This window comes from Balaenoptera borealis (genome assembly GCF_965194805.1).
Source record: "Balaenoptera borealis genome assembly, chromosome: 20".
NCBI classification, from domain to species: Eukaryota; Metazoa; Chordata; class Mammalia; order Artiodactyla; family Balaenopteridae; genus Balaenoptera; species Balaenoptera borealis.
Genome location: NC_138879.1, coordinates 40,209,348 through 40,226,601, shown reverse-complemented (window position 1 = coordinate 40,226,601; position 17,254 = coordinate 40,209,348). Strand labels below are relative to the sequence as shown.

General features: G+C 41.9%; 1 protein-coding gene across 1 annotated transcript; it reads right to left on the bottom strand.

Moving 5' to 3' along the window:
- Positions 1-13,032: 13,032 nt before the first annotated feature.
- Positions 13,033-16,487, bottom strand: LOC309619130 (C-C motif chemokine 3). Its single transcript, XM_082374007.1, has 3 exons — positions 14,744-16,487; positions 13,976-14,090; positions 13,033-13,560 (listed from the first exon to the last, which is right to left on the bottom strand). The coding sequence occupies exons 1-3, from the start codon at positions 14,817-14,819 to the stop codon at positions 13,470-13,472; spliced, it is 282 nt and encodes a 93-aa protein (XP_082230133.1). The 5' UTR covers positions 14,820-16,487; the 3' UTR covers positions 13,033-13,469.
- Positions 16,488-17,254: the final 767 nt, after the last annotated feature.

Genomic DNA, 17,254 nt, shown 5'->3' with positions numbered 1-17,254 from the left:
CCAGGAGATACCAGTGCTGTGGAGTGTGGCAGGGGGTGAGCACAAAGATGGTGTCCACTGGTGGGAGGGTAAAGATGCCTTATGCTGAGAAGAAAAAAAAAAAGAAAAAACAATAACTGCTGGCTTTAGTAGAGCACAGAGAGAGAGCAAAAATGGTTCTACCATACCTCCATCCTGGAGATTATCCCAATGGCCGGCCCCTCAGGCCAGTGCTTTAAGTTTAGCAAATGCGTCTTTTTGGCATCAAGTCTGGTGCTTTTCAAATCGCTGCTTCTGCGCTGGGCCCTGGGGCGAGTGAGTCTGCAGCATGAGTCCCTTAAGGCGGGTTTCTCAGTTTGCTACAGCTCTTTGGATCTTGTGGACACGAGTCCCATTGGTTTTCAAAGCCCGATCTTTGGGGGGGGATCACCTCTCAGTTGCAGGTCTTAAAAGTTGGGGTGCCTGAAAAGTTGATGGGTTACAGACCCTTTGCTCCTCAGGGAGAAGCTCCTGGTTTGTGAGTTCCCTCCTGACTGTGGGTGGTCACCCTGGGGGTGGGGTTAATGGCCAGACCACAGCCCAGACTCTTCTACCCTCCTCCCATGTGGCACATTTTTTTAAAACTGAGGTATATTTACAATATTATATTAGTTTCAGGTGTACAACATAGTGATACAAAATTTTTATAGATTACACTCCATCTATAGTTAGTATAAAATATTGGTTGTATTCCCTGTGCTGTATATACCTTGTAGCTTATTTACTTTACATATAGTAGTTTGTACCTCTTAATTCTCTACTCCTTCTTGCCCCTCTTCTGTTCCCTCTCCCCACTGGTAACCACTAGTTAGTTCTCTGTATCTGTGAGTCTGTTTCCTTTCTGTAATATTCACTAGTTTGTTTTATTTTTTAGATTCCACATATAAGTGATAACATACAGTATTTGTCTTTCTCTCTCTGACTTCTTTCACTAAGCGTAATGCCCTCCAAGTTCATCCATGTTGTTGCAAGTGGCAACATTTCATTCTTTTTAAATGGCTGAGTAATATTCCATTGTATATATAAAACCACATCTTCTTATCCCTTCATCTATTGATGGACACTTAGGTTGCTTCCATACCTTGGCAATTGTAAATAATGCTGCTATGAACATTGGGGTGCATGTATCTTTTCGAATTAGTATTTTCTCTTTTTCCTGATATACACTCAAGAGTGGAATTGTTGGATCATATGGTAGTTCTAATTTTGTTTTTGAGGAAACTCCATACTATTTTCCACAGTGACTGCATCAATTTACATTCCCACCAACAGTATACAAGGGTTTCTTTTTCTCCACATCCTTGCCAACATTTGTTATTTGCAGTGTTTTTGAAGATAGCCGTTCTGACCAGTGTGAACTGATAACTCATTGTGGTTTTGACTTGCATTCCTGTTGATTAAAAATGTTGAGCAATTTTTTACGTTCCTGTTGACTATCTGATGCCTTCTTTGGAAAAAGTTCTCTTCAGGCTTTCTGCCCATTTTTAAATTGGGTTTTTTGTTTTTTCATTGTTGTTGTTGAATTGTATGGGCTGTTTATATATTTTGGATATTAGCTCTTTATGAGTCATATCATTTGCAAATATTTTCTCCCATTCAGTGGGTTGTCTTTTCATTCTGTTGATGGTTTCCTTTGCTGTGCAAAGACTTTTAAGTTTAATCAGGTCCCATTTGTTTATTTTTGCTTTTGTTTCCTTTGCCTTAGGAGACAGATCCAAAAAAAATATTGTGATTTATGTCAAAGAGTGTTCTGCCTTTGTTCTCTTCTAGTAGTTTTATGTTCTCTTCTAGTAGTTTTATGGTTTCCAGTCTTACATTTAGGTCTTTAATCCATTTTGAGTTTATTTTTGTACATGGTGTGAAAAAATGTTCTAATTTCATTCTTTTACATGTAGCTGTCCAGTTTCCATAGCACCACTTATTGAAGAGACAGTCTTTTCTCCATTGTATACTCTTGCCTCCTTTGTTGCAGATTAATTGACTATAAGTGTATCGGTTTACTTCTGAGCTCTCTATTCTGTTCCATTGATCTTTGTGTCTGTTTTTGGCCAGTATCATATTGTTTTGATTATTGTAAGATTGTAGTATAGTCTGAAGTCAGGGAGTGTGATTCCTCCAGCTCTGTTCTTTCTCAAGATTCCTTTGGCTATTTGGGGACTTTATTGTTTCCATATAAATTTTAAAATTATTTGTTCTATTTCTGTTAAAATTGTCATTGGTATTTTCATAGGGATTGCATTAAATCTTTATATTGCCTTGGGTAGTATGGTCATTTTAACAATATTAATTCTTCCAATCCATGAACATGGTATCTTTCCATCTGTTTGTGTCTTCTTCAGTTTCTTTCATTAGTGTCTTATAGTTTTCTGAATACAGGTCTTTTACCTTCTTAGGTAGGTTTATTCCTAGGTATTTTATTCTTTTTGATGCAATTGTAAATGGAATTGTTTCCTTAATTTCTCTCTCTGACAGTTTATTATTACTGTATAGAAATGCAACAGATTTCTGTATATTAATTTTGTATCCTGCAACTTTACCAAATTCACTGATGAACTCTAGTAGTTTTTTCATGGTGTCTGAGATTTTTTATGTATAATATCATGTCATCTGCAAATAGTGATAGTTTTACTTCTTCCTTTCCAATTTGGATTCCTTTTATTTCTTTTTCTTGTCTGATTGCTGTGGCTAGGACTCCCAATACTATGCTGAATAAAAGTGGGGAGAGTGGGCATCCTAGTCTTGTTCCTGACCTTAGAAGAAACGCTTTCAGCTTTTCACCATTGAGTATGTTAGCTGTGGATTTGTCATATATGGCCTTTATTATGTTGAAGTATGTTCCCTCTATGCCCACTGTTTGGAGAGGTTTTATCACAAATGGATGTTTAATTTTGTCAGGAGCTGTTTCTGCATCTGTTGTTCTTCAATTTATTAATGTGGTGTTGATTCACTTTGATTAATTTGCAAATATTGAACCACTCTTGCATCCCTGGGATAAATCCATCTTGATCATAATGTTTCACCCTTTTAATGTATTGTTGGATTTGGTTTGCTAATATTTTGTTGAGGATTCTTGCATCTGTGTTCATCAGTGATATTGGCCTGTAATTTTCTTTCTCTGTGATATCTTTGTCTGCTTTTGGTATCAGGGTGATGCTGGTCTCATAGAATGAGTTCAGAAGCATCTCTTCCTCTGCAATTTTTGGAATCGTTTGAGAAGGATAGATGTTAACTCTTCTCTAAATGTTTGGTAGAATTCACCTGTGAAGCCATCTGGTCCTGGACTTTTGTTTATTGGGAATTTATTTTATTACCAATTCAATTTCATTACCAGTAATTTGTCTGTTCATAGTTTCTATTTCTTCCTGGTTTAGTCTTGGGAAATTGTAGATTTCTAGGAATTTGTTCATTTCTTCCAGGTTGTCCATTTTATTTGGCATCTAATTTTTTGTAGTAGTCTCGTATGATCCTTTCTAATTAATTCTGTGGTGTCAGTTATAACTTCTCTTTTTTCATTTCTGATTTTATTAATTTGAGCCCTCTCTTTTTTTCTTGATGAGTCTGTCTAAAAAATTGTCAATTTTGTTTATCTTTTCAAAGAATCAGGTCTTAGTTTCATTGATCCTTTTTATTGTTTTCTTAGTCTCTATTCCATTTATTTCTGTTCTGATCTTTATGATTTCTTTCCTTCTACTAACTGTAGGTTTTGTTTGTTCTTCTTTTTCTAGTTCCTTTAGGTGTAAGGTTAGGTTGTTTATTTGAGGTATTTTTTGTTTCCTGAGGTAAACTTGTATTGCTATAAACTTCCCTCTTAGAACTGCTTTTGCTGCATCCCATAGATTTTGGATCATTGGGTTTTTAAAAATAAATTTATTTATTTATTTATATTCATTTTTGGCTGTGTTGGGTCTTCGTTTCTGTGCGAGGGCTTTCTCCAGTTGCGGCGAGTGGGGGCCACTCTTCATCGTGGTGCACGGGCCTCTCACTATCGCGGCCTCTTGTTGCGGAGCACAGGCTCCAGTCGCGTAGGCTCAGTAGTTGCGGCTCACGGGCTTAGTTGTTCCGCGGCATGTGGAATCTTCCCAGACCAGGGCTCGAACCTGTGTCCCCTGCATTGGCAGGCAGATTCTCAACCACTGCGCCACCAGGGAAGCCCCAGCCCAGGGCATTTTTGCAAACCCCTTGGGAAGTCCTGTATTTCACTTGGTACCTCTGTACATAGGGCTTTAGTGATGTGGTCTGACCTGAGCCAGAAAGTGGGGGGACAACAGAAAATGTCAGCAGGAGGACACTTGTGAGAGGAGGCCTGGGAACAGAGAGCCATGGTGAGGAGGGCAGTAAGGGCTCAAGAGTGTGGGCCAGAACAACTCGCTGTTGCCAGCCTCCTTCTGGGGTCCAAGCAATGTCCCCTACTCTTTTTTTTTTCTTTTTAACATCTTTATTGGAGTATAATTGCTTTACAATGGTGTGTTAATGTCCCCTACTCTTAAGACCTAAGTCGTGGACTATTGGGAGATAGAAACTCGGGGTGATGAGAGAGGAAGTTTTTAAGCACAGTTGTGCCTTGTTGACTTGTATATGCAAGAGGGGTCTTGGGTAACCACAGGGCTCAGGGTATTTGCAAGAATAGTTCAAGTGCTCACTTAACTGGGGCTGTTTATGGGGAAGTGGTTTCCACGGCGAGAGGAGGTGAGATGTTGGTGTCATCGGGGGACCACACTTACTTGGTTCTTTCTCATTAGAGCCCTATAGTCATAATTTCCCCCAGCAGAAACTTCCGTTATTCCACAGCTGTTCTAACTGCATAGATGTGCCATTTGCGATGATGCCATGAGTCCTGAGAAGCACAACCCAATTTCAACCACACCCAGGTAGACAGAGTTGTATTAGCAAAGCCTGGGCTTCAGGAGTGATGAGAGGGCAGGCTGTTTTTCAGACACTCACTCATTCAAGAGAGATTCATCAAGGGCTCTCAATACACACAAAGCAAAGAGGATAAAGACATGTTAGGTGGACTTCCCTGGTGGCACAGTGGTTAAGAACCCACCTGCCAATGCAGGGGACATGGGTTCGAGCCCTGGTCTGGGAAGATCCCACATGCCAGGGAGCAACTAAGCCCATGCGCCACAACTACTGAAGCCCGTGCACCTAGAGCCCGTGCTCCACAACAAAGAGAAGCCACCTCAATGAGAAGTGCGTGCACCGCAACGAAGAGTAGACCCCGCTCGATGCAACTAGAGAAAGCCCGCGTGCAGCAACGAAGACCGAATGCAGCCAAAAAAAAAAAAAAGACATGTTAGATATGGTGGTAACATACATAAGGAACCTTAAAATGATCTTAGTCTTTGACCAAGATAATCCGTGTCTAGGAATCTATTTCCTATATAAATACATTCAAATATGGAAGAAAGTTTATGCATAAGAGTATTTGGTCCCCAGCATATTCATAACAATTTAAAATTGGACCCAATTTAAATCGTCTACAATATGGAAATGGCAAAGAAAATTATGGTATCTTCACTTGGTTGGCTATTAGGGAGCCTTTATAAACAATACAATGACATGGGAAATGCTTAAGTTCTAATGATAAGTTAAAAAAAAAAGCCCAAGATGCAAATAGGCTTATTTTAATCAGGACCCACCCCATGTCTGGGGATGTGGTCAATTCTGTATAATATTTTTTGTGGATGCTGTTCCCAGGAAAGAGGGAGAACAGAAGCAGCAAGTATGATGTGTCCCCTGCCATCTACCCCTTAGTCTGTCTAATAGTAAAGGATTCTTCTCTCTTCCTCAATATGGGCAATTTCAGTAATGATGATTCATTATTCTGAGAGTTCTCTCATTTTCCTCTTTCCCCCGTCTTCTGCTTTTATGAAGCAGGGTGGGTAGTGTTTGTGGCAGGACCAGTTCTACCCCACTTAGTGTGTCCTGGGATGAACATGTAGCCCTATTTTCTGGTGGTGACTTTGCCACTGTGAAGAGCTTAATGTCTCTTTTGCCTCAGATTTGGGCAATAGTCATTTATCGGACAACAGGAAATACACAAATCAGCATCTTCTTAAAAATAAAGTCATTCAGGAAGGGAGAAGACTGAAAGTTTCTAATCTAGAGAGCAAAGGAGAAGAAATGTGTATCACACCCAAAGTGTTAGTGTTGTTAACTCAAGAAAAAAATCTACAGGAAAAAGACAGACACATAGTGAGAACATGTTTTTCCCGACCAGCACCTACTCTACATCCTTCTTGATACCAGAAACCCACAGTTCCTTTGGGAAGCCACTCTTGCTCATAATTCTCAGATTTCTGTGAAATTCATCCAACCACGATCCAGGTATGTGCCTTGATTAGCTTAAGCAAATCAATGAAACCCATCCCCTTAGCCACAGTGATTGGTTAGGAATTGGATTTCTGACCTGTCAGTCAAATCTGAAAGAACCTAGTGATTTTTTTTTCCAAGGGAGACACAGCGTCTCTCTTCCCTGAAGAAAATGAACAAGAATTCATGTGACACTGGAAGGTGCCGGCAGCTATCCTGGGACTCGTACATGGAAGGGAGGTCAGAAAGAGAAAACGGGACCTGCAGGGCATCACAGGGCTGCTGCATCCAACCTTGCCTGGAGCCAGAGCCTCCCTGTACCCTTTGATCTTGGAACCACAGGGTTCATTTATTCCAGTCTCTTTGAGGTAGGTTTGCTTGTTTGTTTTCCTTCTTGCAACTACTACTATCCTGAGAAATACAGAGTCCTGTATCTGTGCAGAGATACAGAGTCTGTTAAAAGTTAACAGCTCGTGACTGAAGCATGGGATTAGCTGAATTGAAAAAGCAGGGAGTTTGGTGAGGACCTTGTTAAGTGGAAATGGTTTGGTGTGTGTGGGAATTACCTGGAGGCTTGTTAGACACAGATTGCTGGGCACCAACCCCTAAAGGGGGAAGCCGGGGGGGAAGCCGGGGGGGGGGTGTGTGGGGGGGTGTTTGCTTAGAGTTTGCATTTCTAATGGTTCCCAGGTGCTCCTGCTGTGGTCTGGGCAGGGCCTTTTGAGAACCGCTCTCACATGGTACTACTGGTGCTGGTTGACCTGTAGTCTATTGCATCTCAGTAAAAATCTTTTTTTAATTTCCTTTAAGTAAAATTCTTTAAGAAAGAGCTCAGGCTACTTTGAAATGGGCTTATCTGACATCGAAAAAGGAAAACAATTCAGCTTTGCTAAGAAAGGCCTTTCCAGCCTGTCAACTGTTGTCAGTAATCTGGAGTCTCGAAGGGCTGTAAACGCAGATATTTCTATTTTAATCTAAAGTTAATGTGTTGAATAATAGTGGTGAGAGTGGGCAACCTTGTCTTGTTCCTGATCTTAGTGGAAATGGTTTCAGTTTTTCACCATTGAGGACGATGTTGGCTGTGGGTTTGTCATACATGGCCTTTATTATGTTGAGGAAAGTTCCCTCTATGCCTACTTTCTGCAGGGTTTTTTATCATAAATGGGTGTTGAATTTTGTCGAAAGCTTTCTCTGCATCGATTGAGATGATCATATGGTTTTTCTCCTTCAATTTGTTAATATGGTTTATCACATTGATTGATTTGCGTATATTGAAGAATCCTTGCATTCCTGGGATAAACCCCACTTGATACAGCCACTATGGAGAACAGTATGGAGGTTCCTTAAAAAACTAAAAATAGAACTACCTTACGACCCAGCAATCCCACTACTGGACATATACCCTGAGAAAACCACAATTCAAAAAGAGTCATGTACCACAATGTTCATTGCAGCTCTATTTACAAAAGCCAGGACATGGAAGCAACCTAAGTGTCCATCAACAGATGAATAGATAAAGAAGATGTGGCACATATATACAATGGAATATTACTCAGCCATAAAGAGAAATGAAATTGAGATATTTGTAGTGAGGTGGTTGGACCTAGAGTCTGTCATACAGAGTGAAGTAAGTCAGAAAGAGAAAAACAAATACCGTATTCTAACACATATATATGGAATCTAAGAAAAAAAAAAAAGAAGGTCATGAAGAACCTAGGGGCAAGACGGGAATAAAGACACAGACCTACTAGAGAATGGACTTGAGGATATGGGGAGGGGGAAGGGTAAGCTGGGACAAAGTGAGAGAGTGGCATGGACATATATACACTACCAAACATAAAATAGATAGCTAGTGGGAAGCAACCGCATAGCACAGGGAGATCAGCTCGGTGCTTTGTGACCACCTAGAGGGGTGGGATAGGGAGGGTGGGAGGGAGGGAGACGCAAGAGGGAAGAGCTATGGGAACATATGTATATGTATAACTGATTCACTTTGTTATAAAGCAGAAACTAACACACCATTGTAAAGCAATTATACTCCAATAAAGATGTTAAAAAAAATGATAAAGATAAAAAAAAATAATAAAATAAAGTTAATGTGAATAGAGGCAGGGAGGTGAGAGACTTAACAGGAGAGAAACCTGAGCTCTGACTATGGGTCCTAAGTCCCTCTCCCCACCCTCTCCTGTGAAATATTTGTCTTCCTTATTTGAAGTGGACAGTCAGCTCCTTGTAAAGGCGCAGGGAAGGCGTGGCTTTGGGCATCAAATATTCATCACTTTTGCAAGTTGCCCCATCTCTGCAGGGGCCAGAATGGAGGCAGAGGTCTCCCACCGTGTGGCTAGAGGTAGGGGTGTAGGGGTGACTGTAGTATTGAGGCCCATGCTAGGAAACACATTCCCAACACCAGGTAAAATGCAAGGTATATGGCTAGGCAAGCTCTCCCTTTTGGGTTTTTGAGCTCATGGAATAGATCAGAAGCCTGCTGTCATTAGATGGGCATTACTTGAGGGACTTCCCTGGCGGTCCAGTGGTTAGGACCCCTCTCTCCCAATGCAAGGGGCACGGGTTCGATCCCTGGTCAGGGAACTAAGATCCCGCATGCAGCGCAGCACAGCCAAAGTTAGCTGCCCAACACCTAAGGCAAACTCCAGGCTCCTAACTCACAGGGATAAGAAGTTGGCAGCTCCCGAAAAGGGCTCCTCGCTGGCACACATGTGTGTCCACAGAGGACAATCCCCAGGGAGGTCAACCCCCAGGGAGGTCAACCTGAGAGGCTGACTAAGCATTTCAGTCAAGTCTCGGACTCTGAAATGCCCTATACATTGGTTAATAGTGCAATTCCCATGCTCCCCGTTCCCTCACAGGGGTCTTTATTCTATTTACATTTTTTTGTTCACAACACTTGTATTGAGTGATTGAGCACGGGTTAGCTTTCATTTGCCTTTGGGCTGCTGGACCTTGAGAAGCAGTTCAGCATAAATGAGCCGATTTTGTTTGTCCCTAGATGCTGGAAGCCAATAGAGAAGAAGTGATGACAGCTTCACTGCTTCTTTGGGGACAAGGTTTGTTCCTCTCATTCTCCCGATAGAATCTTCGTACTTGTCATGGTGTGGGTGGTAATGGTGTTAGGGGAATGGGGCTCTCTTAAAGGAAGGGGATTATAAAATGTTTTCTAGGAGGAGCTCTGTGTGTGTGTGCATGTGTGGGTGATATGAAAGCCTTGGGCGAAAGGACTTGTTCCTTGCATTGTCCTCATTATATAAAAGCCATTACGGCATCAAGACTGTGAACTAAGCTGAGCTCTCTTTTCTTTGTGTCAACTCAGAATCCCAACCAGAAAGTAGTTTTGATGGATGGAATATCACCTGTCAAAAGGTAGGTAAGATGAGACTAGAGAGGTGAGTAATACATGCTCATTGAAAAATAAATCAAATAAAAAGTACAGAAAATAAAAAGGAAGAGTCCCCATTCCTTTAAAAAAAAAGGATAAAAATCCCATTTCCTCTAAGAAACCATAGTTAGCTATTTGATATGTATCTTTCCAAATATGTGCCTTTGTAAATATATATGTATATACGGTTTTTTAAAATAAAAGCAAAAATAATATCGTTCAATACATATAGTTCTGTAGCATATATGTAGAGTATCTATGCATATACTAGATGTAAACAGATATACCTTTTGCACCTAATATTATGGACACTTTCCATAGGTATAGATGAGTGTTATCCTTTTTACTAACCACAGAATAGTCCATTGGTGGGCATCTCATTTCTCTTCTAATGTAATCTTCTACTGGTTTAAATGGTTGTTTCCATTTGTTTGCTGTTTACAAACCATGCTGCAAAGAATATCTTTGTGTCTGATGAACCTATGGGCAGGACAGGAATAAAGACAAAGACATAGAGAATGCACTTGAGGACACGGGGAGGGGGAAGGGGAAGCTGGGACAAAGTGAGAGAGTAGCACTGACATATATACGCTACCAAATGTAAAATAGTTAGCTAGTGGGAAGCAGCTGCATAGCACAGGGAGATCAGCTCGGTGCTTTGTGACCACCTAGAGGGGTGGGATAGGGAGGGTGGGAGGGAGGGAGACGCAAGAAGGAGGAGATATGGGGATATATGTATACATAGAGCTGATTCACTTTGTTACACAGCAGAGACTAACACAGCATTGCAAAGCAATTATACTCCAATAAAGATGTAAAAAAAAAAAGAATATCTTCGTGTCTATAGTCTTGTCCTCTGGCAGTGTTGCTACGAAACAGACTCCTAGAAATGGAATCAGGGCAAATGGTATCTTGGTCCGATAGTACGTGCATTTTAATGTTTGCTTAACAGTAGTGTTGAATTGTACTCTAAAAGTTTGATCACTACAATTCTAAACTAATTTGGGGTACAAAAATTAGATTATCTTAAACAACATGAAACAATTGTGGGTCATAAAAATTAATACATGTTTGGTTTTCACACAAATCTTTTGAATTTCTCCTCCTTCTGCCAAAAGGACCCTAGCTCAGTGTGCATTTCTTAAAGTTATAATTATAACTCAGGCAACCTATCTATTAAATAACTGAGTTGTCACAGTAAACCTATAAACAGAATCCTGCTCCACATGTAGGCTGGTTATCTTTTCCTTCTCTAACCTTAGCCATGTATTTTGTGGAGCATGGATTCTAGGAAAATAATGTACAATATACCTGTTACCATATGCAGATATGCACTGCATATGGAAAAGAGCAGTGAATTCTATTGACTCTTTCAGTGGTTCTCAGCTGTTAACATGCATGTGGAACACCTGAAGCTTGGTAGAAATATCAATTTCCAGGTCCACACCTAAAAATTCTGATGTGAGTGGCTTAAAAACTTCAATCATTGCTTGTAATCTGAATACAGGTGGATTACACTTTGGGAAATAACTTGGTTACTGGTTAAGAGCAAAGTCTGTAGTTACATCAGAATCTAGTTTTGGAACTCAATTGTGCCGCTTACTTGCTGTGTGATCTTGGCCAATTTGCTTAACCTCTCTGAGCCCCAGCCCCTGTTTACTCTTCTGTCAAATGAGAATATTAATAGTACTTAAACTATACTATTTCATTGTGAGGAGCAAATGAACACTGCAGAAAAAGCACTCAGCCTGGAGTAAGTCTCAAATATGTTAGTAATCGTTATTCAGAAAGTTTGATTTATCGTAAATATGTACTATGAATACTCTTCTTAATGGTATCCATTCATGTACATTATGATTTGATTCATAAAATAGTCATAATTTAAATGTTCTGGAAATGTGGCTCCAGTGTGTTGACTGAAAAAAATGCACAACCTAAAAGTTAAGAGTTAAGGGTTTTTATTTATTTATTTATTTATTTATTTATTTATTTATTTATTTATTCATTTATTTAAATTTATTTATTTATGGCTGTGTTGGGTCTTCGTTTCTGTGCGACGGCTTTCTCTAATTGTGGCAAGCGGGGGCCACTCTTCATCGCGGTGCGCGGGCCTCTCACTATCGCGGCCTCTCTCGTTGCGGAGCACAGCCTCCAGACGCGCAGGCTCAGTAATTGTGGCTCACGGGCTTAGTTGCTCCGCGGCATGTGGGATCTTCCCAGACCAGGGCTCGAACCCGTGTCCCCTGCATTGGCAGGCAGATTCTCAACCACTGCGCCACCAGGGAAGCCTCAAGAGTTAAGTTTTATTGATGGACAAAGCTGAGTACTTAAGCCCGGGACCCAGCACCTCAGATAGCTCTGAGGGACTGCTCTGAAGAGGTAAGGGGGGAGCCGGGATATATAGGAGTTTTTGCAACAAAGACCAGGTAGTCGGAACATCAAAAGATTACTGTTAATTAAAGAAAACCAGCTATCTCAGGGAATTTAGTGCTTTTGTATGTATGGGAAGATGCAGGAGCCTGGGCTCACTGAAATCATTCTTTTGATATGAACCTCAGCCATCTGGGGCCAGTATCCTGTGATTTCTCATCCTGAGTCTCCTCAGGATGCACCATTGGGGGTGGCAGCAGCAGCTGACTGCTAGATGGTGGGCAACCTGTTTCTATCCTGAATTCCCTCAGGGCTTACCTCCCGGGCAGCGGTAAAGGTGATGGCTTGATGGCTGCAACATTCTTTGTTTACTGATACAGCAGGCAACATTTTTCATTCACAAGTGTAAAGCAGAGTAGCTCTGTGGTAGCCCCCTTCCATCTCTCCCAATTTCCCTCCATTTCCCATCTTCCTATTCTTTAACCTACTATTCCTTTCAACCTGTGATTCTTTTTTTTAATTAATTTTTTTATTGGAGTATAGTTGATTTACAATGTTGTGTTAGTTTCTGCTGTATGGCAAAGTGAATCAGCCATACATATACACATATCCACTCTCTTCTAGACTCCATTCCCATATAGGTCATTACAGAGCACCAAATAGAGTTCCCTGTGCTATACAGTAGGTTCTTATTAGTTATCTTTTATATATAGTAGTGTGTATATGTCAATCCCAATCCCCCAATTTATCCCCCTCTTCCCCATTGGTAACCATAAGTTTGTTTTCTATATCTGTGACTCAATTTCTGTTTTGTAAATAGGTTCATTTGTACCATTTTTCTAGATTCCACATATAAGCGATATCGTATATTTGTCTTTCAGAGAAAGTCAACCAGTGATTCTGATTTGCCAGAGAAACAAAACCAAACTCAATGCCAGTTTACTTTTCAAAAGAGCATCTTTATTATTTCGCTTTGCTGAACACAGCACTGAATGGAAACATCCAATACACAATTGTCAGTCTGGTGGCATTGGCACCATCTCTGCATAGAACAAGCTGCCGACAGTCAATTGTCACCAGAGTGCAAGCGAATGGGGAGGGGAAGGTCTGTGAAAAGGTGTCTTGGGACCTCTTGGAGCACACAGTCCCAGACACAGTGGGACATTGAAATTAAATTACAAAAATTAAATATTAATATTATATGTAAATAAGTTGCAATCTAAGTTAGGAACGAGTCCCGGAGTGTTGCTGTTTGGAAACAACCAGCGCACAGGAGAGGTAGCTGTGGAGGTGACAGGGGTATTTGCAAGGCTCAGACCCCTGCTGCCCAGTCGGGCCACTGAGGTCACTGGGTTCCTCAAAGCTTCCAGGCCACTCAGGCATTCAGCTCCAGGTCGGTGATGTATTCCTGGACCCAGTCCTCACTGGGGTTGGCACAGAGCTGCCGGCCTCTTTTGGTTTGGAAGCTTTGGAGAAGGACAAAAGGATTACACACTGAGGAATCCAGCAGGGGGATCCTGGGCTCCCTGTGGCCCCTCCACCCCTCTCTCCTGGGAGGCCCAGGGCCTGCCACTCCCTCGGGGACCCTCTGCCTACGTCAGTCCAGAGAGACGCTCTCCCTGACTCAGGGGGCCCCTCAGAGGATGCAGAGGATTCAGCCTCCTTCTTCCCCTCCCTCCCTCTGGGCTGGCCTAGCACCCCCTGACTCTGCAAGCCCGGCCAGGTCAGGTCACAGCCCAGAGACCTGGGTCCTGTATACTTGATAGGCCCCGGAGGGCTGGGCTTGCCAGGATGGCGCCCCAGGCCTCTCTGTGCCCTTGGGTGCTGACTCCCATCCAACATCCCATCTCCCCAGAGGTGGGCAGGAAGACTGGCACTTACATGACACCGGGCTTGGAGCACTGGCTGCTGGTCTCAAAATAGTCAGCTACGAATTTGCGAGGAAGCTGCCAGGCGGTGTAGGAGAAGCAGCAGGCCGTTAGGGTGTCAGCCTCAACTGTGGAGGAAGGGGCAGAATGAGGCTGAGTCATAGTTCAGAAGGGGATGAGGAAGACTCGGAAGGAGAGAGACAGCCTGGCTTAGGGCACAGACTGGGCGACAGTTCACTGGAAGGCGCTGGGCATTTTTGCCTAGAAATATCCCTGTCTCTGTCCTTGTTTCTGTCTGCATCCTTCTTTATTTTTGACTCTTCACTGTGGGCTCTCTCTTTCTCTGTGTGCTCCAGACATCCAAACAGACTGTTCTTATCACATCGCCCTTCAGGAAATTGTTTCTGGTTCAAGAAGTCACACCCCAGCAAAAGAAATACCTTAGACAGCTCTCATAAGACATCCAAGGGACAAACTCTTGGGGGGACCTAGGGTGAGTTACTGGAAGACTGACACCACGGGGCAGTAACCAGATTTGGATTCTGCCTCTTGCCAACTCATTTGTTTAGGTCCCCATTTTGCCATCTGTAAAATGGGACTGTACCTCCCCAACCCTGGCTCCAGATCTGAGGACCCCTTTATAAAGATAAAAATAAAAATCTTGAAGAGAAAGGCCAAAATGTTTCATAACCCTTTAAGAAGATCTTTATTTTCTCTTGGGGGCTCTCAAGGCCAAGTAAAGTTTGGCGTGGGGACCCCTGCCACTACTGCACAGACTCACGTGGTGCCGAGAAGACCTGGCTGCAGAGGGCCATGGGGCAGAGGAGGACGGCGAGGGCAGCTGCGGGCACCTTCATGATGCTGAACAGGCGGAGTGTGGCCTTGAGTGTGGGACTGGGCGCCCGCTGCTGCCTGCGTCCTTCTTTAGTGAGAGGCCATCTCCCCAGCTCTTTATAGGCAGCCCTGATGGATGGGGAAATGGAATCTGGGAGTGAGGAAGGAAATGTTTAAGCATAGTGATGCTTTCACACTAAGTGTTTCATAACTCAGGGTCCGTGGCAACCGCAGGGGCTCAGGATATCCAAGAATAGCTGCTGTCAGCTACAAGTCTCAGCCCGCAACGCATGACTTGTTCTGGTTTCATGTGAAGAAATGGGTTTCCCCTGTGAGCCGCAGGAGAGGGGTGTGTGTCCAGCCAGGGCTATTCTCAGCTGGTCCCTTCCCCTAACAAATTCTCCAGCTCTGACCTTTCCACAGAGCTGAAACTGCTGTGTTTCCCCAGCTGCTCTAACCACAAGGATAGGGCAGGTGCGATACTGCCTTGGAGGGTGGCACAAGCTTCCCTTGGTTGCAAGGGACTGAATCAAGGAATCCCTGCTAGAGGGCTAGGAAGCATGAGGTCATATTTCTGTCATTTGTCCATTCAGCAGTCACCGAGTGACCAGGGGCACTGGGTTAAACACTAGTTGAAACTCATAAAGAGACATTAGATGTGGGTGTTAATATGTCAAGAGCCTAAAAATATTTATACCCACTAACCTAGAGATCACATTCCTAGGAAAGAGTTCTAAAGAAACCAGCCCAAATATGGAGTCATCTTCAGACAGGAAGGTGCTGACCCAGCAACATTTAGAACTCTAAATGAGGAAACCTAAATTTTCCTCTATCAGGGAATGATAAAGTCAGTTATGATATATCCACTGGAATGTTTTTTATTAAGCCCTTAAACTAAATGAAGTAGCATAAATATAATCATAACATCAGTTGTCAAAAAGTAAGATAAAAATTGTACCAGCTGTATAAGATGAAGAATTATACAAATATATATGTGTGTATATGTGTATATACACATATATGATAAATATTGTAACCATAAATATGTGTGTGTGTGTGTGTGTATACACACACACGGATATATGGTCTAGGCGTGGAAAAAATAAAAAGCATTGGAAATAAATGGCCAAAGCATCATTAGTACTTAACGTTGTGTGACAGATGAATGGGCAATTTTGTTTTCCTTTTTTTCTGGAATTTTCTCAATTTTTTTGGAGTAAGAATGTATTACCTTCCTGGTCAGCCCACAGATTTATGAACACATTCTGTCTTAAAACATTTCCAACACCACCAGTTGGAAGGTAGGTTGTTGGCAATTGTCTAATTTGAAAGAATTTTTGGATAAATATACTAAGGTTTCTTTCGAATGGCCTTTGCTAAAATGAAGTCTTGATTTCCATTTGTCTGAACTATTTTGAGGAACCTGTAAGATATTTACATAAGTAATGCCAAATTTGGAGCAGTGTTCCTTTCCTATTCTTTTCAATTCATAATTTCAGTGGTGTGAAAGAGTATACTTTCTTAGCCAGATGTATATATTTTCTTTTCCATCCTTTATTATTTATTATTACAGAATTAGTGGGCATAAATCACATTTTACATTGAGAAATAGATTTAGTTCTTTCTAATGAACTTTTAAAAAATGTTATTGACGTATAGTTGATTTACAATATTGTGTTAATTTCTGCTGTACAGCAGTGATTCAATTATACATACATATATATATATATATATATATATATATATATATATATATATATATATGTATAGTCTTTTGAATTATGGTTTATCCTTTCTAATGATCTTTATCTTCTAGGTGCCCCCAGTCTAGTAGGAGCAGGTAGAGTATAAACAGGTAACCACAGTACTTAACAGAAAGTGCTAAGATTCTTAGGAGAAAAATAAATGAAAGCTCAGAATGTGAGGAAGAGGGAGTCATGGTCTCCCTCAGGAGGATAGGGAAAGGCGTCACAGAAGGGATGGAATTTTGATTGGGTCTTGAAAGAGACACAGGATTTGAACATGTATAGATGGTGTGGCAGTAGATGGCTTGGCCAGCTAACGCAGAGTCACAGGTGTGAAATTGCTGGGTCAGAGGGAGGAGTGAGTCCTTCAGAGTAGCTGCACAGTGGAGGGGCAAATATGGATGAAGAAGCTACATTAGGACCAAACCAAGAGGGCTTTGAATTCCCCCAAAAGGAGTTAGAGCAATGGAGGTGATAAGACATAAGCAAAGTGAGACCACACCTTAGGAATTCTGTCCTTCCTGTGTCCGTAGAGTTACTTCTCTTAAAACACATGGGCTGTGTTTCCATCCCATCCCTATGACTGCTAATGCTGGTCCGAGGGAGGTGCAGCAAAGGCAAGATTTGGGGCAATGGCAGGTTTCACTGGGGCTGTAGCATCCAGCTGTCTTCCTTTGTTACTGTCAATTCCAAAAAAAGGAGTCTATCATTTG

What these genes read in the sequence shown, in the direction of transcription:
- LOC309619130 (XM_082374007.1), bottom strand. Translation starts at nt 14,819, where the DNA reads ATGAAGGTGCCCGCAGCTGCCCTCGCCGTCCTCCTCTGCCCCATGGCC. An exon ending in CCAGGTCTTCTCGGCACCAC is followed by an intron (nt 14,091 to 14,743) that starts GTGAGTCTGTGC and finishes CTTCCTCCACAG; the next exon opens with TTGAGGCTGACACCCTAACG. An exon ending in TGCTCCAAGCCCGGTGTCAT is followed by an intron (nt 13,561 to 13,975) that starts GTAAGTGCCAGT and finishes CCTTCTCCAAAG; the next exon opens with CTTCCAAACCAAAAGAGGCC.